This window comes from Camelina sativa, chromosome 15, assembly GCF_030686135.1.
Source record: "Camelina sativa cultivar CO46 ecotype springtype chromosome 15, ASM3068613v1".
NCBI classification, from domain to species: domain Eukaryota; kingdom Viridiplantae; phylum Streptophyta; class Magnoliopsida; order Brassicales; family Brassicaceae; genus Camelina; species Camelina sativa.
Genome location: NC_141894.1, coordinates 8,582,192 through 8,602,137, shown reverse-complemented (window position 1 = coordinate 8,602,137; position 19,946 = coordinate 8,582,192). Strand labels below are relative to the sequence as shown.

General features: G+C 38.3%; 4 protein-coding genes across 6 annotated transcripts; 3 read left to right on the top strand and 1 right to left on the bottom strand.

The window, feature by feature from the left end:
- Window positions 1-897: 897 nt before the first annotated feature.
- On the bottom strand, window positions 898-2,484 carry LOC104746126 (uncharacterized). The gene is made up of 4 exons (XM_010467534.3): window positions 2,158-2,484; window positions 1,911-1,993; window positions 1,288-1,343; window positions 898-1,202 (listed from the first exon to the last, which is right to left on the bottom strand). The coding sequence occupies exons 1-4, from the start codon at window positions 2,327-2,329 to the stop codon at window positions 1,124-1,126; spliced, it is 390 nt and encodes a 129-aa protein (XP_010465836.2). The 5' UTR covers window positions 2,330-2,484; the 3' UTR covers window positions 898-1,123.
- A 4,113-nt stretch (window positions 2,485-6,597) lies between these two features.
- On the top strand, window positions 6,598-11,029 carry LOC104746124 (putative 3,4-dihydroxy-2-butanone kinase). 2 transcript variants are annotated; one of them, XM_087488244.1, is made up of 19 exons: window positions 6,598-6,875; window positions 7,292-7,429; window positions 7,515-7,627; window positions 7,708-7,755; window positions 7,871-7,942; window positions 8,017-8,106; window positions 8,335-8,508; window positions 8,606-8,689; window positions 8,773-8,828; window positions 9,008-9,138; window positions 9,217-9,309; window positions 9,399-9,457; window positions 9,563-9,706; window positions 9,793-9,836; window positions 9,941-10,024; window positions 10,100-10,173; window positions 10,259-10,371; window positions 10,464-10,559; window positions 10,645-11,029. In XM_087488244.1, the coding sequence occupies exons 1-19, from the start codon at window positions 6,836-6,838 to the stop codon at window positions 10,771-10,773; spliced, it is 1,782 nt and encodes a 593-aa protein (XP_087344370.1). In that variant the 5' UTR covers window positions 6,598-6,835; the 3' UTR covers window positions 10,774-11,029. The 2 variants fall into 2 exon arrangements, with proteins under 2 accessions (XP_087344370.1, XP_087344371.1); XM_087488245.1 differs by having other exon boundaries at window positions 6,609-6,875; window positions 9,793-9,833.
- A 164-nt stretch (window positions 11,030-11,193) lies between these two features.
- On the top strand, window positions 11,194-13,783 carry LOC104746123 (glutamate decarboxylase 5-like). Its single transcript, XM_010467532.2, has 7 exons — window positions 11,194-11,234; window positions 11,616-11,714; window positions 11,854-12,058; window positions 12,160-12,360; window positions 12,466-12,934; window positions 13,016-13,068; window positions 13,159-13,783. The coding sequence occupies exons 2-7, from the start codon at window positions 11,632-11,634 to the stop codon at window positions 13,627-13,629; spliced, it is 1,482 nt and encodes a 493-aa protein (XP_010465834.1). The 5' UTR covers window positions 11,194-11,234; window positions 11,616-11,631; the 3' UTR covers window positions 13,630-13,783.
- A 673-nt stretch (window positions 13,784-14,456) lies between these two features.
- Window positions 14,457-19,567, top strand: LOC104746122 (uncharacterized). Of its 2 annotated transcripts, XM_010467531.3 has the most exons (9): window positions 14,457-14,974; window positions 15,065-15,833; window positions 16,017-16,632; window positions 16,893-17,422; window positions 17,500-17,610; window positions 17,970-18,327; window positions 18,511-18,736; window positions 18,925-19,146; window positions 19,238-19,567. In XM_010467531.3, the coding sequence occupies exons 1-9, from the start codon at window positions 14,481-14,483 to the stop codon at window positions 19,380-19,382; spliced, it is 3,471 nt and encodes a 1,156-aa protein (XP_010465833.2). In that variant the 5' UTR covers window positions 14,457-14,480; the 3' UTR covers window positions 19,383-19,567. The 2 variants fall into 2 exon arrangements, with proteins under 2 accessions (XP_010465833.2, XP_087345108.1); XM_087488982.1 differs by lacking the exon at window positions 14,457-14,974 and having other exon boundaries at window positions 15,690-15,829.
- The last annotated feature ends 379 nt before the right edge of the window (window positions 19,568-19,946 follow it).

Below are 19,946 nucleotides of genomic sequence, written 5' to 3'. Positions count from 1 at the left end.
TGGCTTGCGGACTTTTAAAAGGTTTTGAATATTCTAGATGATTAATTTAATTATTATTATCTATAAGAAGGTATTTGGGGAAATATTATGTGCTCAATCACATTACCAAAAAAAAAATGTGCTCAAGCATGATTGGGTTTTGATTATTTTAATTTTAGTAGAACCCGGTTGTGTCACGAGATGGTATTGCTATTGGACCACATATACTTCACTTTCCGACAAGTTCTAACAGCGGACAACGCCGTTTTATACCTCTCACAGATTGACACGTCACGTTGCTTTACAGTTTAGTGTTCACTGTACACTCTCCACTTCCATTGTAATAAATAAACTAATACTAGTGTAATCTTTTGTTAAGATCGTTTAATAGTATTTCCTTATTTTTAGTTTAAAATACGTTAAAATAATCCGGGCCGTAACAAATAATGCCCCAACCATAGGTAACCGCTGTTTTGGTATAGTCAAAGTCAATACGTGACTAGTTGCTTTCCCGTTGGTTCTGGAATCCTTTCATGTTTGGTTCGATAATGGGGTTTCTTGACTTATTCCTTGTTTCGGATGTTCATGTCTTGCGGTTACAAACCTAGAGAGGGTCTCCTCTATACACTTTCAAACACATATTTCCTCCTAGTTCTAATGGGCATTTAACCGAGCTGCTCCAGCTCTATAGACCGGTCTAGATATAGTGTTCCAGCCGGCTCAGTCTGAATTAAGCAAGACCAGCATGTAGTTAAAGCCAAAACGCAAAACCAGACAGATTTAATAACTCTGCTCTGTCGGGATCAGCTCAGACCAGACCATCAAAGCCTATAAAACCCAGCTCAGCTTGGCTTTGGCAGGGCAGTCCCAAGTCAATCCGCATACAATAACAAATTTTACTCGAAGTACTGATCTAGGTTTCTTGCAACAACTATAATCTGTAAAGGTGAATTCTGGACGTGAAATAAACAGAGCCTGTTTGTTCCTCGGAAAGTAAACCAAAAGTTGCAAAAGGAATAAACACAAAAAGGGTCTGCGCAAAGATATTCTCAAGATAAACCAATCCTGGTCTCATTCAGTTTTTTTGGATCTACTCACAAGCCGTGGTAATACTATAACAGAAGAACCAGACTTGGGGAGACTTCTACTCGTCTTTGCATCTCTTCTCTAATTCCTCCAAACGCTCAAGATCTTTGTGGTACTTGCAGATGCGGAAGATGCACCTGTTAGTAAATATGAGAGAAACAGTCAAATACATACATAAGTGCCAAGTATAAAGTGTGGAGTGTGTGATAGTTGATAATGTACCAGTAGAGAAGGATCCCAGCTGCACACAGAACCACATTCCTCTGAGCCTTATAGATCTGAAACACAAGTAAACCAGTAAGTAAGCTGAGTTGAGACAGAAACCCAAATTAAATGTAGTATGTAACAGATAGAGCCCCCCAAATTCAAGCGCAAACTGTAAAAAGCTCAGATAAATGTTGAAATCTCATCAACATATTCAGAAGAACATAGCATAAAAAGAATACGGCACTACTAGATGTATTCTGACAAATCTTTCAAAGGAAATATATCTGAATGTTTCCACCAATATAAGATTCCTTGCATAAAAGTTTGCTATAGACATGACCTTAGATTAATACTAAGCAGTGACACTAACTCTGCGAGTCTCTGACCAAATATGCAATTGGTAGTGCTACTGAGAACTCATTTTTTTGTTTCATTACTGAGACATCCTAAACTTAATTCAACTAAATTAAAGCAACTAAACTCGATCATCAGATGATTCTACATTATTATAAAACTTCATCAAAGAAGACATATACATGAACAAGTATCAGTATGAACTAAAATAAGCTTCAATTCTAATATCAATAGTGAAGGCACGATCATAAGTTCAAATGTTCTGTAGATGATGACGAACTTACAGATTTCTCGTAGCGATCACGCTCTGTAGTAGTGCAAACCTCAGATGAGCACATTAGCCTATGCTCGTTCTTCCAGTATATATCTGACAAGAAACACAAACGATTCACATGAGTAATTGCCAAAACAAACCAAACATATAGATACCAAATCACACTCAACTCGAGACCCTAGTTATAAAGACCGTATCGAATCTGAACAAGGAAAAAAGTGAACAATCAGATGATCTACGAGCGAGAGAGAGATTACCGAGGAGCTGAAATCCAGAGAAGGCGACGACGGAGGCGGCGGGATTAAGTATGAGCGAGACAAGTGATACGATGCGTTTCTTCAGGAGCATTGGGTAAGGGAGAGTCAAGATGACGGCGATGGCTACCTCGGCGGCAACCACGTACGACAGAATCAGCCATTGCAATGCCATTGTCTTCTTCTTCTTCTTCTTCAAGAGATCTCTCTTTCTCTCGTTTTTTTTTAAGATCCTCTTCTTCCGTAGTGAAATTGAAAGAATGATTATGATCTGTGATTCTTCGTGCGTCCGACACGTGTATCTATCGACGCCGTGTCCATGTGCCGGCCGGTATTGACTTTGTTTTTTTTGGTTTCTCGACATTTTTAATTGATGGGCCTTTTATGGCCCAATAGTCACTATGTTAGTGAGTGACTTCATTGGTTGAGAGACCCACGCATTAACTCCCGGTTCAGAATGGTTAACACTGTTTGGTTCGATTTTTTTCCGGTATTTAATTATTTCTTGGGAGGCATATCCTACACTTCCAATTTTTTTTTCATGGCCGGCAAAAGATTTTCTATCATGACTACTTTAAATTTAATTTTGTTTGACTTAATTAAAGGGCAAGGTTATCTTATCTTATTAATGAAAGAAATCTGGAAGTAATAAAATAGGAAGGATAATGTTCCATTAGATTTGGACAAATGTTCAATTAGATTTCCAAATCTTCAAACCTACATGGCTACATATAATTATCAAATAGATAAGCTTACTTGTAAAACTTAAGTATAGATAATAAAGTTGAAAAATGTTACGACACTTTTTATTTTTTGGGTCAACATGTTACGTTAATTAAGGCAATTTAAAATACAGAATTATAAGAACAAACTAGAAACGAGAAAAACTAATGTTAAATATGCAGAATAGTTATCCTTAGGATAAGTTTTAAAATACCAAAATATAATATTTTAATTTTTCAAAAATGATTAGACAAAGTTAGTTTTCTGTGCATTTTTTTTTTTCGGTTGAAGGTTCAGATCAACTATGGCTCTGATTGGTAACATGGTTTATTTAAGTTGAGTTGCATAGAATATTATAATTTGATGGCTTTGATTGGTAACATGGTTTATTGAAGTTGAGTTTAAGCATAATTTAATGTAATTTGCAGTAAAAATTATGTAGTAAAAACAACAGTTTGATGTAATGAATCACTGTAAAAATATGATTTATTAATTTTATCAAAATTACTGACTGTTGACATTTTTGTGGTAGATGCTGTGGTATGTATTATTTGATTATAATTATTAAAAATATTAGTGAATATATTTCACAAAATAATAAAAATAAAATAAATAAAATATATAAATAATAAAATAATTTTAATATACACAAAGTTAACTAAACTTCTTTGTTACATTGCAAATTAAAAAATTAACTACATGCATGCCATAATATTTACAATGTTATCATATTTAGGTCTATGCCTATTTTTATTTCAAATGATAATAAAAAATAATAATTTAGGAAAATAGAAAATAACTAATTAAAAAGGTATTAAATAAAAGAAAACTGTAATCATTATTGTTATTGATATATGAAATGAATAAATACAAAAATAATATTTTTTGTATTATATAACTGAATTGTCATTTTTTTATTAAGAAAATAGATAATTCAACTTACCACATCTTAACTCAAAACTGTAAATCAACCATAACACATTGTAACTCAAACTCAACTTTAAATTTTTTAGTTTTTTGTTGATTGGTAACATTTTTAAATAATCTATGAGTTAATTCCATAACTCAACTTAATTCAATGGTAACTCATGTTACCAATCAAAGCCTATATAAAAAGTTAGTTTTGGATAAGACCATTTACAATGGACATGTTGAATTATTTATTCAATAGTTTAATAGAAGCAATGAGGGTGTTGAAAGTAAAAAAAACATGACGTGGATTAAACATAGTTGAATTTTTTCAACATGTTGAGAAAACAAAATCTGGGACCCCTGATGTCACGTGTCATCATGCGAATAGAGTAAGCAATGTGTGGGGTGTACTCACGGTAAAACATATTAAATAAAAAATAAACTATCTCATTTATTTAGAATTTTAAAGATTCTTTACCCCTTCTAACTATTTTACATCAACTAAATTATAATAAATTATTTTATTTTTTAGTATAGTTTATATCAAAATTTATCATTTTTGTGCTTTATAAATAGAGACTTGTTTCATTTAATTTGGACAATAAAAAAAATCCATCTTTTTACTAGAATTCTTCTAATTATCCTTTAATAAACTATTGTTTAATTTTAATCAGTAAATGTTATTAATTAATCAAAAACAAAAACATAAAAGAAGATAAAATATAAAATAAAAAAAGTAGGATAAGGTGTTGAATTTAGTTAAACAGAACTATTGTAGAAAAAAAAAATTGAGAGGGTGTTAAATTATTATGTGGAAGAAAGAGAAAATGAGGTGGAAGAAAAAATGATGATGTGGAGTAAAAAATAAGGTGTTGAATACTTAAACCAATGTACATAGTCTAAGACTTGATTGTAAATTCATAAAGAAAAAGTAATTTCATGATAAAATATAGAAAGAGGAACCCAGGGAGATAAAGGCAAATATAAAACTCACATGGAAGTTATTGCAAATCAAGACATTTAACGAATCATAAAGTTGACTTCAAACTTTGTAACAAAAAGAAAGGTTTTAGAAATAACATAAAACTTAATAGGAATAATCTAATTACAAATTCTAAGCAAATCCATAGTTTGCGTAACGTCAGTTCTAATTTTTTTGAAGAAAACACTTCCTAAAAAACCCCCTTTTCTCTCTCGTGAAGACTCGTTCGCCCTAGCCGCCGCCAAGGTTTCCTCCTCGTTTCTGACCTCTCCGGCCACCGGCGCCTCTCGCCGGAGTCGTGAGAGGGTCGTCCTATGTTTGCTTCCTTCATGTCTAGTTGTTGTTGAGCCTTTCTCAGTCCCCTCCGGCGGATCTGGTTTCGAAGATTTCGGAATGGCGTCAAGGGTTTGTTCTCTCCGTTATCGGTGAGAGCTCACCGAGGTTCGTCTCCTTTTGGTCCGTGATGGTGAGCCGCGATTGCCCTGTCTCGTCGATGTTTCTGTTGAATGAATTTTCAGATCTGGTTTTTCCTTGGCCTTGGTCGTTGATGATGATAGACGGTTTGTTCGGCTTCTACTACGGCCGAGATGTGTTTTGCCTTCTCTCCGGTAACATCTGACCTTTGTATTCTCCCGTCCTTGGTAGTGCTGCGTTGGGTCTCTTTGTTTAGAAAGTGTCTAGGTTACCTTTGGCTACATTCTCATCAAGTCAAGCTCGTTTGGTATATCCCCAGTTTGTTTTGATGGTGGCTTTAGGTTGTCCTTGTTAAGTCAGCTTTTAAGTCTCTTAATTTGCGGTTGTTGATATACTTGGGGGTTTGAATCCGGAATTTTTCTCTTCCTCTTCTTAGAGTCCTCTTGTTGGTTTGAGATTAGTTGTTGCTCTAGGTTCGTTCTTGGTGTGAGCCATTTGGATGTTAATTTGTTGCTGAGTCACCTACTAGCCTTCCTTCGAGTTTCCTTTTGGAAGTCTTAGAGTTAGGTTTTAGTCAAAGCAGTGGATTAGTTCTCTATTTCTTCTCTTGCGAGGACGTCGTCAGTTTTAAGTCTGTAGGTGGCTGAAGCTGGTTCGACGAGTGTCCGCGTGTAAGAATAGCTGATCTTGCGTGGCTTGTCTCCTATCGTTTTTAAGGTTTTTGCCTTCTCCCTAGTGTTTTTAGCTATCTCTATTCGGCTGGTGAGGTGTGCTAGTAGTTGTATTTGAGTCTCTGGTCGTGTTTGTCTCCTGCTTTCTTCCTTGTCGATTTGCTCTCTAGTTGTCCTCGGTGTGTGGTATTCCGGTCTTCTAGTTCTTTCGACATAAACAGGGTTCTAAGGAAGCTTAGTGGGATTCTCTCATGCCTTTGTTCATTATAGAGCTTAGTTCCTTTTATTTTCCTTGTATTATCATTAGTTTGTAATCTCTCTTGCCTCTTGTGGCTATTAGTCTCTGGGGACATTCATGTAGTCCGCCAGCATATGTTTCCCTTGTTTGGGTATTTGGTTTTCTTTCTGTTGTAATCCACCTTGGTTTGTAAACCAAGTTTATCAATAAAATTCCAGATGACAAAAAAAAAAAAAAAAAGCAAATCCATAGTTTTTTCTTGTTAAATAGAAAAGAATTACACATTTTATAAGTTATATCATCCAATTCCAATACAAACACAAACACAGACGGCTAAGCGCGAGTACTGGGACCAAGGCGCGCGCGTTGCTCACGACAACGTATCCATGTCACGTGTTCAGCACACAGTGACCATTTAGAGTCTAATTACGTAATAAATCTATTCTAATAAATAATAATATTACAAAATTCGTCATAATCTATATCTTATCCACTTTTAAATTGGGCCTGACCCATATTAATTCTATTTAACTTTGGGTTTTCTCGTACGGAACGAACTCCCCATTTGCGTCTCTCTTCTTCTTTGCTTTCTTCTTACTTTTCTCTCTCACGCGTTGCTGTTGTTCACTCTTTCTCTCTCTCCTTTCTCCGGATTGCCTTAAACCTTCCTCTACAATACTCTCCTCTTACATGCGAGCTTCTCCGATTCTCTGTTTCTGATCGCTTCATACCTTCGCAATTATGGTTTTCGCGGCCAAGAAATTCATCAACAACCCCAACGGTTCGTGCTCTTCTTTCTTCGTTCTTCTTTTTGTTTTCTTGCCGTTTATCTTTTCGTCGCATCCTCTGCTCTGTTCGGTGTCGTTGTTTCGTTCTCCGCCGTAGATTTAGGTCGATGAGAATTGTGAACTGTTGACCTATGTTATCTTCCCCGATTGTTGTGTTACTATTTGCGATTTCTTAATTGCATTGCCTGTTTCTTGCTCATAAAATTCGCCTTGGTCGATTTTACCCCCCTGATTTTGTTTCGCGATCTTTGAAATGCTTACTCCGTCACCCTTGTGTTCGTTGCATGGTCATCACGATGTCTTGATTTCCATGGTTTAGGGTATAATTTACATCTTTATGGCATAGAACTAGCGGTTTGGGACTTTTGCTTTAAGAGAATTGAATAAAAGAATGGTTTCCTTTTTGTAGATGTTGTAACTGAGTTCATTGAGGGTCTCGTTGAAACTTATCATGGACTTCAGTATTTGGATGGTTTCCCTGAGGTTAAGGTGGTTATACGAGCTGATGTCTCGGCTGAAAAGTACGACAAGGTTGCCGTTATATCAGGTGGGAGTTTTGTGACCAGAGATTATTATGTGTTTTGGTTTAGGATTTTGAAAGTCTCTAAAGCAATGCTACTTTTTTTATGCAGGTGGAGGCAGTGGGCATGAGCCTGCACATGCTGGTTACGTTGGAGAAGGTATGCTCACAGCGGCTATCTGCGGAGATGTCTTTGCCTCCCCACCAGTTGATTCCATCCTTGCTGTGAGTATTCCAGATGGGGCTTTCTATCTTTTCTCTTCTGTTTATTTCGATTGAATGATAAATTTTTTGCCCAATTCCAGGGAATTCGAGCTGTAACTGGTACTGAGGGATGTTTGTTGATTGTCAAGGTAGTTAGAGTGGGAAAGAGAGCCACATTCATACAGTTCTATTGTTGCGAGGAACTATAGAGTCTTTTCTTTGTGTTTGTGATTAATCTAGTTTCCCCATCAACTCTCTTGGCAGAATTATACTGGTGATCGCTTGAACTTTGGTTTGGCTGCTGAGCAAGCAAAATCTGAAGGTTACAAAGTTGAGGTAATACATGCTCGTCATTACCTTTTCATAGTTGAGAGCTTTTGTCAGACAGAATGACATGATCTGTTTTGTAGACGGTAATTGTTGGAGAGGATTGTGCATTACCCCCTCCACGTGGTATCGCTGGACGCAGAGGGTTAGCAGGAACAGTTCTTGTTCATAAGGTTTCTCACTCCCTTTCCATCCTTTTTCTTTATCACACTCTAAACCAGTTTGTTTAGTATGCGTGTGCTGCTCGTCGATATTGTTTTTGTTCAAATTGTGATGTCTGAGACCTTGGGCTGCTATATATTGATTTGTTTGTTTTGTTTTCTCGAGCTTAGAATCAAAACGAGGTTCTGAATATAAAGCTTAAGGCATCAGTTTATTTTATTTGCTTCTGCTAAGGACAGGTTGCGGGTGCAGCAGCAGAGGCTGGTCTTTCTCTAGAAAAAGTTGCGGCTGAGGCAAAATGTGCATCAGAGATAGTTGGTACCATGGGTGTTGCATTATCCGTCTGCACGCTTCCTGGACAGGTTACATCAGATCGTCTTGGCGAAGAAAAGATGGAACTCGGGCTTGGAATTGTATGTCACTTTCTTGTATTTTCGAGTTTCCACACAAATTCACTTTCTTCAGTGTTTTGGTTCATACGCTGACATCGCAATTCAATCTGTCTCTCAGCATGGAGAACCAGGTGCTGCTGTGGTTGACGTTCAACCTGTGGATGTGGTGGTTTCCCATGTTCTTCAGCAGATACTTAATCCTGTATGTGCTTAATTTGTGCTATCTTTATGGTACTTTCTTGTTTCCATAGTCAAAGAGATCTGATTATTCTTTCATATCTGCAGGAGACCAATTATGTTCCAATTACTCGTGGTAATAGAGTGGTTCTCATGGTTAATGGGTAAGCCCCTATCGATGTATTTTCTATATATATTGGTATCTCCGTACCTGTCTATTATTCCATTATTTTAGCTGGACCAAATGCTGCTGCTGTGATATCAAATTTGTAGAACTAGATGGTGATCTCTGAGTATATTGATTGGTAGCGGAGAACTTAGTTACGCCTTCTCAATTTTTCAGTTTGGGAGGCACCCCTTTAATGGAACTTATGATTGCTGCTGGAAAAGCAGTCCCTAAACTGCAGTTGGAATTTGGACTTGCCGTTGATAGGGTGTATACAGGCCTTTTTATGACTTCTCTTGATATGGCAGGTGAGGTTCTGTAGATTTTTTCATTTTGTTAAGTGGTACATACTCCTGTTGTTACTCTGACGATGCTTCCTTTCTCAGGATTCTCGATTTCAATCATGAAGGCTGACCAGTCGATTTTAGACCGATTAGATGCTCCAACCAAGGCTCCAAATTGGCCTGTGGGAACTGATGGTCCGTGAGATTTAAGCTGCTTCCTATTTCCGTGATTTATTTCCTTGGAGTATAGTCTTAGATACAAAAAAATTTGTGCTACATTGCAGGCAACCGGCCACCAGCGAAGATTCATGTTCCTGTTCCTCCTTCTCGATCAATAGCCGAGGTATGCATTACAATTTACATTTTTGATGAAAATACGTCGTTTAGAGGTTTCAAGGGTTGGTGACAAATGTTTTTGGTAAATTTCATGAAAATTTGTCAATACCAGTCTCATAACCGACCTCAAGAGCTGAGTAAAGAAGGTCGAATCCTTGAGGCAGCCATTCAAGCAGCAGCAACTGTGATCATCAGTCTAAAGGATAGTCTGAATGAATGGGATGCAAAAGTAGGCGATGGTGACTGTGGGTCGACAGTAAGTTTTGTTTGCAGATATTGCCATGCATACTTATATTTTGTTCATTTAATATTATCTTACATTTGCCTGCATCAATTGTGTAGATGTACAGGGGAGCAACGGCTATTCTGGAGGACATGAAAAAGTAGTGAGTCAATTTGTTACTTTTACTCCCTCATAACCTCTCTATATGTTGAGTTCTTCACAGAGATTGTTGACAAAACTTTGAACCATGTCTCTTTTCGTTTCTAGTTATCCACTGAATGATGCTGCAGAAACAGTGAATGAGATTGGTTCATCAATCAAAAGAGCCATGGGGGGGACAAGCGGAATAATGTAACTCTTGAAATTATTTCACATTATTTGTTATAGTAAAGTAAAGTGACATTATGGGTTCTCTTGTGAAAACAGTTACCATCTCCTCTGCAAGGCAGCATACGCGGAGCTAAAAGCTAACGCTCAGTCAGAAGTCACTGCCAAACACTGTGAGATCATGCTTGCTTGTATGTGGTTAGTTAGTATCTTATAAGGCACATGCTTGTTTTGACAGTTAACATTATTTTGAATCAGGGTCTGAAGCACTCAAGTCATCTATTACTTCAGTCAGCAAATATGGTGGAGCAACTGCAGGCTACCGAACAATGCTAGATGCTCTCATTCCGGCTTCACAAGTTCTTGAGGAGGTGACAAAGAGCGGCTTACTTTCTTTCCATACTGAAGATTTGAAAATTGCACCTTGCAAGTAGTAATGAGTTTTTGTTTTTGATAAGAACAGAAGCTGAGCGCAGGAGAGGATCCAATATCGGCTTTCATTCTGTCTGCTGAAGCAGCAACTGCAGGAGCGGAATCAACCATACAGATGCAAGCACAGGTGAGTTTAGCTTACTGTTTCAGTCTGCTTTTGTTATGTTAAGTGGTTTTCATATTGAGATGACGGATGAGATTGTGTAATACAGGCTGGGAGATCAAGCTATGTATCTGCGGAGATTCTTGCAACGGTTCCAGATCCAGGTGCAATGGCTGCAGCAGGATGGTACAGTGCCGCAGCAAGAGCCGTGAAGGAGCAGTGTCAAAGCTCATCATGATCTCCCTCCCTGAAGTTTCTTCCTTTATTCCCCGGATATATGAATTGGGATTTTGGTGAGAGAGGCTTTATGAGCACTATTGGCTCTCGTGTATGTACCGTTTAAGATTTCTGACTCTGTGAGGGCGCTCTCCGTTTATGCAATTTTTTTTGGTGGTGCGTAATACTGTGAGAGTTTTGACTTCCGGAGAGAACGAGACTATATTGTTGGTATTGAATTCTTAAATGACTATGAGAAAGAAAAATGTTTTTGTCTACTCCATATGATTAGCATCTTTCTGGATTCTCAAATATCTCAATAAATATTTATATATCACTATAGGAGATAAACATGAATCTATATTGATAGAGTTGTATCTTTGTAGATCCCTTATTGCTCTCTCAACAAGTATATAAGCTGCTGTAATCGTCTCTCATAAATAAATACAGCAGAAGCATTCTCTAATCCGTATACAACAGAAGGTATTCACAAGATCAACTCTATATTTCAGATGGTATTAGTGTAATATGATAATCTGATCTGTAATATTGGGAAGAAGAGATCGACCACCCACCAATCAGGAAATAATATGTGGCTTTGTTTATGGTTTTGAATCTTCTTCTGATGTTGTTCTCTGTTTAATGGTTTGAGGAAATAATATTTATGTTTTATATAATCGCAAATAATGTACCGAAGCACAATTCAAGGGGAAGAGAGGGTCTCAAGGGGGACAAAAAGGAAGGAAGTTTGTTATATGAACGTCTTAAATTAGTTTATAGAGAGTTTTGTTTTCTTACGTTCTTCTTTATATTTGTCCAATAGCTTCTGACATTTATTTTCCTCTTCTGATCTCAACGTTTCAGCATAACTCAAAACACAATGGTACTCGCAACCAACTCTGACTCTGAAGAGCATTTGCATTCCACTTTTGCTTCCAGATATGTCCGTGCTGTTGTTCCCAGGTTCCTCTCTCTCTCTCTCTCTGCATCTTTCCGGATTATTTCCTCACTTTAGCTGTTTTTTCTTTCTTTCTATGTTACAATGTCTATGTTACAATGTTAAATAGTTGTATTTGCTTGCATATATATTATATTGAAACAGGTTTAAGATGCCGGACAATTCAATGCCCAAAGACGCTGCTTATCAAGTGATCAATGATGAGTTGATGCTTGATGGCAATCCCAGGCTTAACCTAGCTTCCTTTGTCACCACTTGGATGGAACCTGAGTGTGACAAACTCATCATGGATTCTGTGAATAAGAACTATGTTGACATGGATGAATATCCTGTCACTACAGAGCTCCAGGTTCATCTCTCTCCCCATCATCTTTCTATATCTAAATTTACTTAACAACTGTTTTACAATTGTAATACTTCTTTATTTGGCTTTTATTTTCTCGTCTTCAGAACCGGTGTGTAAATATGATAGCTAACTTGTTCCATGCTCCCGTTGGAGAGGGAGAGGCTGCGATTGGGTGTGGTACTGTTGGTTCATCAGAAGCTATCATGCTTGCCGGTTTAGCTTTCAAAAGGAAATGGCAACAGAGGAGAAGAGCTCAGGGTTTACCTACTGATAATCCTAACATTGTAACTGGAGCCAATGTTCAGGTCTCAATAAACTTATTCCTATCCTTCAAACATCACATATGCTTTGGATATTGATCTGTTTCTCTTAAAATTTATTTAAACTTGTGTGTATGCCTTTTCTGGCAGGTCTGCTGGGAGAAATTTGCAAGGTACTTTGAGGTAGAGCTCAAAGAGGTGAAACTAAGGGAAGACTATTACGTGATGGACCCGGCTAAAGCTGTAGAGATGGTGGATGAGAATACAATCTGCGTTGCAGCAATTCTAGGATCTACACTTACAGGAGAGTTTGAGGATGTGAAGCTATTGAACGATCTCTTAGCTGAGAAAAACGCAGAGACGGGTTGGGAAACTCCTATTCACGTTGATGCAGCCAGTGGAGGATTCATTGCTCCTTTCCTCTACCCTGATCTTGAATGGGACTTTAGGCTTCCGTGGGTGAAGAGCATTAATGTCAGTGGTCATAAGTATGGACTTGTGTATGCAGGAGTTGGTTGGGTTGTCTGGAGAACTAAAGATGATTTGCCAGAGGACCTTGTCTTTCACATCAACTACTTAGGAGCTGATCAACCCACATTCACTCTTAACTTCTCAAAAGGTTTGTAATTACTTGCTTGACCAATCTATTCATCATCACATTTATAGTCTAAAGCAAAACTCTTTTTCTTTTTTATTGCAGGGTCGAGTCAAATCATTGCTCAGTACTATCAGTTTATCCGGCTAGGCTTTGAGGTACTTGCATAACAGTTTCATACTTTCATCTTATTAGTGTCTCGCTGACATCTAGTTTTATCTAATGATCCTTCTTGGAAATTAAATTAGGGATACAAGAACATAATGGAAAACTGCATGGACAACGCGAGGAGGCTAAGAGAAGGAATAGAGATGACAGGGAAGTTCCACATTCTGTCTAAAGATATCGGAGTACCACTAGTGGCATTCTCTCTCAAAGACAGTAGCAAACACACGGTGTTTGAGATCGCAGAGTCTCTGAGAAAATTCGGGTGGATCATACCGGCTTACACCATGCCTGCAGATGCACAACACATTGCTGTGCTAAGAGTTGTAATCAGAGAAGACTTTAGCAGAGGCCTTGGAGATAGACTCATAACTCATATCATTCAAGTAATGAAAGAGATTGAAGGGCTTCCTAGCCGAATCGCGCATATAGCTGCCGCAGCAGCGGTTAGTGGTGATGATGAAGTTGAAGTAAAGACTACAAAGATGTCGTTGGAGGATATCACTAAGTATTGGAAACGCCTTGTGGAGCACAAGAGAAATATTGTCTGTTAAAGGGTATAAGTCTTATTCTTTGGACTTATCATGTTCTTGGTAATAAGGGTTTGAATTTATACCATTCGGTGGGAACTATTTTGTTTTTGTTTTTTCCTTTTCTTGGAATCATTTATATTTTGATGGTACCATATAAACAGAAAGAATTCATTAATCTCTGAGTGATCATAATACTACTGTACTTGTAGTTGTAGGGCTGTTCTCTGATTAACTGGAACCTGCCCAGCCAAACCATATGATAAAAAGTCAATTCCTCGGCAGTGTGGACCATGTGATACTGAAAATTTTTAGCTGCAAAAGCAATAGCCCCATCCCACACACACACGCGCGCACATTGCATATACAAATATCACCGGCTACAACACTCAAATACTATAACCATTTGGCAAAAATCAAAACTGAAGAAGGGACTATTTTTTATAAGCTACCAGTGAAACAAAATGCTGAGACCAAAAATGATCCATAGGTCACACATCAAATTAATATACAAAAGGTCGACTACTTAATATTTCGCTCTGTATACCTAGCTTGTCACATTCACATATAAAAATGCAATCCAGTTGGAGAAAGATTGAAACGATTTAACATATATTTCTCTGATGAGCTCATTATTTAGGTTCTATCCAAGTTTATAACTTTACATGGAAGCAAAAAGAAAACAAAGAACATAGATGATATAGCATGGTGAGCATACATATATAGCCATATAGGGCTCAGTAGAAAAGAGTAAAACTTATTCGAGCCCATTCAGTCTTTCTATAGGCCCAATAACCAACGAGCCTTCGCAAAAATTATATAGCGGCGAGGTGCAAAAAATTACCAAAATCGGAATTTTTCTTTTTTCCCGGTGGATGAATATGTCGAATACACCAGAGGACGGCGACGGAGCTTCGATAACCACAGGCGGCTTGTTCCCGATCTTCCCTACTTCTACGAACTCCGTCTCAGTTATTTCCAGTAATAATACTCAATGGCTTCGCAACGCCAGCTTCACGACGGATCTCTCCGTCATCAACGCCGCCGCGGCTTCGACGGCTCCTTACTTATCCGAGGTCGAAGAAGATGAAGAAGGAGATGCCGATGAGAATATTGGTGAAATCAATCAGCCTAAGGTTTACAATTTGATTGAAGAAGAAGCGTCCTGGGAGTCTGATGACGACGACGATGTAAAGAGGAAGGGGAAGAAAAAGAAGAAGAAGCGGAAGAGTGGTACTGCGCCTGATGAATCTCGTTCTAAGAAATCATCAGTTAGGGACTCTGATGAATACTATTCGAAACCTGCCAAGGATTATTACTTAGACACTCGTCCTGATCCAGATAATTTGGCTTATGGTTCTATTTACAGGTACTTTGCTTATCTAGTTATGGCTAGTTTGATTTCGTTTTTTGTGCAATGCGTTTAAGAATCTGCTTGTGTTTTTTGTTTACAATGCAGGATGAATGTACCTCGTTATAAACTTGACAGTTCTCAGAGAGTTTCTGGGGAAGGTTCTCTAAGGAATTATTTGCGGAATCGGCGTAGCTCTATGCTTGACGCAGAGATTGATATTGATTCTTTGGAGGGTAGAGGAAAGTCTGATACTCGATATTGGTATGCAAAACATGCTGCTATGGAACGTAACAAGAACTTCAAGCGTATTCGTTTATCTGCTTCAAGAGAAGCTGTGGATTCGTCGTTTGATGATTTCATTCCATTGGTGGAAGATGAGGCTGTTCAAGAAAGTGACGAGGAAGATGTTTTACCAAAGGACTCAATGATGGGAGCATCATGGGAGGATGAAGTGCTTAAGAAAACGCGAGAGTTTAACAGAATGACGAGGGAGCGTCCACATGATGAGAAGGCGTGGCTAGCATTTGCTGATTTTCAAGACAAGGTTTCAAGCATGCAATCTCAGAAAGGAGTTCGCCTGCAGACTTTAGAGAAGAAGATTAGTATACTTGAGAAGGCTTTTGAACTTAACCCAGATAGTGAAGAACTGTTGATTGCACTTCTCAAGGCATACCGAATCAGAGACAACGCAGATGTGTTGATCAGTAGGTGGGAAAAGGCACTTATGCAGAATTCCGCTAGCTACAAGTTATGGAGGGAGTTTCTATGTGTTGTTCAAGGGGAGTTTTCCAGATTCAAAGTATCGGAAGTGAGGAAAATGTATTCTTATGCGATCCAGGCTCTTTCTTCTGCTTGCAGCAAGCGACATAGGCAGGTTCTTATTTTATAGTGCTAACTGTTTAAGGGTTGATGAATCACTTCAATACTTATCTGTTTACTTTAGTCATTTTGAGTCCATCTGTTTTATTCCCCCTTATTTAATCACTGACATTGTTGATTATCTTATTATTAGCAGTTTGACATTGTAAGGTCTAATTCTATTTATTGGATTGTGCAGGTGGAAACAACATCTGAACCATTGGATTCTGCTGCCATCCAGCAGGAACTCGTTCTAGTCGATATGCTAGTTAGCCTCTGCAGGTTTGAGTGGCAGGCTGGTTACCAGGAGCTGGCCACAGCGTTATTTCAAGCAGAAGTGGAATTCAGCGTCTTTTGTCCATCTTTGTTGCTTACTGAACAGAGTAAATTAAGACTGTTTGAGCACTTTTGGAGCAGTAATGGTGCTAGAGTTGGAGAAGCAGGAGCTTTTGGATGGTCACTGTGGCTGGAGAAAGAGGAGGAAAACAGGCATAAAATTTTGAAAGAAGAATCCTCTGATGACAATGAGGTAGGTGGTTGGACAGGTTGGACAGAACAGGTCTCAGGTAGAAATGGAGATAGTGTTGCTTCAGCTAACAATGTAGAGGTTGATGTTGATCGAGAGGGTCTGGATGAGGAAATGGAAGACGAAAGTAGCAAACCTGAAGATGATACTGAAGCTATGCTAAAATTATTGGGCATTGATGTCAATGCCGTGGCCAGTGATGAGGTTAAAGATACATCCACTTGGGTTAAATGGTTTGAAGAAGAGGTTTCTCGAGATCTCAGTCAATGGATGCCTACTCGGAAAGCTGGTATCTATCACTTCCTTTACCTTCATTATCTCTGTATGGTTTTGTTCATCTTTTCTCTTGGAGCATACAAAGGTCTAAATGTGTCTATTGGATGAGCTTTTGTCTAAGTGGGACTAGTCGCTCAGACTTTTCTATCATTCCGGAGCCATTAGTAGATAAAGTTCAGTCTCTGTAGATATGTTTGATAGGATTACTTGCAATTTTATCTAAATAACATTAAACATGCATGATGTGGTTAACCTTGTTTTAATCTTTTATAGGTGAATTCCCTAGAGTTGATGAAATGGGCGAGGGTGAAGATGAAGATCAGCTCTCGAGTGTTGTACTATTTGAAGATATTAATGGATTTCTATTTTCCTTACGTTCAAACGAGGCCCGCTTATCTCTGGTATACCAGTTCATTGATTTCTTCGGTGCACATATGTCCCCATGGACTTCCAGCAACAGTTTGTCATGGAGTGAGAAAATAAGTAGCCTTGAGACATTGCCAGATTCTGTGCTAGAAAACTTGAGAAGTGTACAGGAATGTTTATCGAAATCAGATAGTGTCGACAGTTTCAGCTTGGGGTCTCTTTTAAGTGGCAGCTGTGACATATCTATGCGGACTGAGATGATGAAGTTTCTCCGCAATGCCATCTTGCTTTGTCTAAATGTTTTTCCGCGAAACCACATTCTGGAGGAAGCTGTGCTTGTTGCAGAAGAGCTGTTTGTAACAAATATGAAAACATGTGAGGTAGCAACTACTCCATGCCAAGCTTTGGCCAAACGTCTCCTGAAAAGTGACCGGCAGGTAAGCCCCATTCCAATGTGTTGGTGTGGTCTGTTTTTTCTTTAATTCACCTGAACTGATTCCTTCTCTGTAAACAGGATCTACTACTTTGTGGAGTTTATGCACAGCGAGAAGCTGCTTCCGGAAATATGAAACATGCAAGACGAGTCTTCGACATGGCACTGACTTCAATCTGTGGCCTCCCTAAGGTTAGTTTCAGATGTTCGGCTATGTTGTTAGCATATGACACAAATTTTCATGATTCCACCTATGTGCCATAGTTTTGGGTTTATTGCTGATTCAAATTTTCACTTACTGGTCCCGAAACTGGTGCATAGGATAATATCTCATGGACGGATCATAGTAGAGTTATTAGTTACAGGACAGTCTCGTCTAAGTAATGTATAGGGAAGCATGGCCTAGATAATATAGCTAGAATAGGGTTTCTTATTTGACGTTACTTTTTGTGCACTTGTGCATAGAAACATCAGTCCAATTTCTGTGTTTGCTTTGGATTTTATTTGGCATTGCAGAAGCCATGCTAATGTTATTTCACCAATGATTACAGGAATTACAGTATAACGCTTCTTTGCTATCTTTATGGTATGCTGAATCCGAAATAGCCAATAGTAGCAGCAGAGGTAGGGATACAGAAGCATCATCTCGTGCTTTGCACATTCTGTGCTACCTGGGAAGTGGTCTAGCTTACACTCCATATACTTCCCAGTCTTCAAGCATGCAAATCCTTAGAGCACGCCAAGGCTTCAAAGAGAAGATCAAGAAGATACAATCAGCATGGTCTCATGGTGTCACTGATGATCAATCAGCGGCCCTTGTTTGTTCCGTAGCTCTATTTGATGAGTTAACAAATGACCTTACTGGTGCTGTTGAGATCCTGGAGCACATGTTTAGTTCTGTTCTTCCAGGTAATTCCGTGATCAAATGACATTCTTGGGTTCTCTTACTGATTTCCATACTAATTTACATGACTGCATCAGAAATGTTTCCGTGTTCAAATAAATTTCACTTAAAAACGTGTATCATGCATGCACTGTTTATCTGAATTTGTATCACATCGTTAAGATTTTGGGCTATTGTGAATTTTCCAGGAAGAAAAACTCAAAGTCATCAACTTGAGCTCTTGTTCAATTATTATGTGAGAATGCTTCAGAGACACCAGGACGATCTAACTTTGTCACAAATTTGGAAGCCCATATCAGAGGGACTGCAACTGTATCCTCTAAATCCGGAGCTTTATCTAGCTTTGGTGGACATCTGTAATCACCGTATGACATCCCACAGACTGAGAATGATGTTTGATGACTACTCCCGCAAGTAAGCTTTTTCACAAACTTGTTAAAATTAAACCCTCTATCTTAGGACAACTGCCTAATTTAGATATGGATGCCTAGCTTAAACTGTTAAAGATGAACAGTTTACATGTTTATGGTCTTCCTCTTTGAACAAGGGTTATGTTTATTGATATCTCGATGCTAAACTAGTTTAATATGTTAATCATGCAGGAGTCCATCTGTCGTTGTTTGGCTATTTGCACTTTCTTATGAGTTGAGTAAAGGAGGCGCCTCACACAGAATCCGTGGATTGTTTGAAAGGGCATTTGCACAAGATACACTAAAAAACTCGGTCATTCTATGGCGTTGCTACATAGCATATGAGATCGACATTGCACGCAATCCATCAGCAGCTAGAAGGATTTATTTCCGCGCCATAAATGCATGCCCATGGTAAGAGCATATAACCAATCTAAAGTTCTTTCTCCAGATTGCACATATTATCGAGAAATCATTCATAACATATAACATAATGGCATGGCAGGTCGAAAAAACTATGGCTGGATGGGTATAGGAAGCTTAGCTCAGTCCTTACGGTGAAAGAGATGTCAGATTTACAAGAAGTGATGCGGGACAAGGAACTAAACATTAGGACAGATATCTACGAGATTCTTCTTATGCAGGGATGAGATCATTGAGATGTATATATAGTTATGCTCTGTTCTGGTTATTGAGAATTTACCGAAGTGTAGAAGAAGAAAATGAAATGATCGTATGTTGCAACCCCTTCACTTTTGCCTTTTTCCTTGTTCTGTTTAAAAACCATCCAAAAGAATTCCGATTAAAGGTCGCTTACTGATATTTCTGTCGGAAATCGTTTTGCAAGTCATTCTACCATTTTTTGTTCTTGTATTTCATGCAGTTATATGTTACTATATATATACAATCACACATAATCTTATAAATGACAAAAGCTAATTTGTGGTCTATATCTGCTTTTTTATGTCAAGTAATTATTGTGAGAGATATTATAAGTTGCTACTTGCTAGGCTTGAGATCTATCAGTCACAAAAAACAATGTAAAAGTACAAATAAGTAGGCCATAGGAAGACAAAAAAAAAACTTGGTGCAATACATTTAATTAGAGTGAATTATATAGGACATTTCCCAGGCTCCAGAACAAACAACGTAAAGAGAACGGAAAGCAGACCAAAGTAGATGAGGACTAGCGTAGCGAGACACGTTCTTGAGCT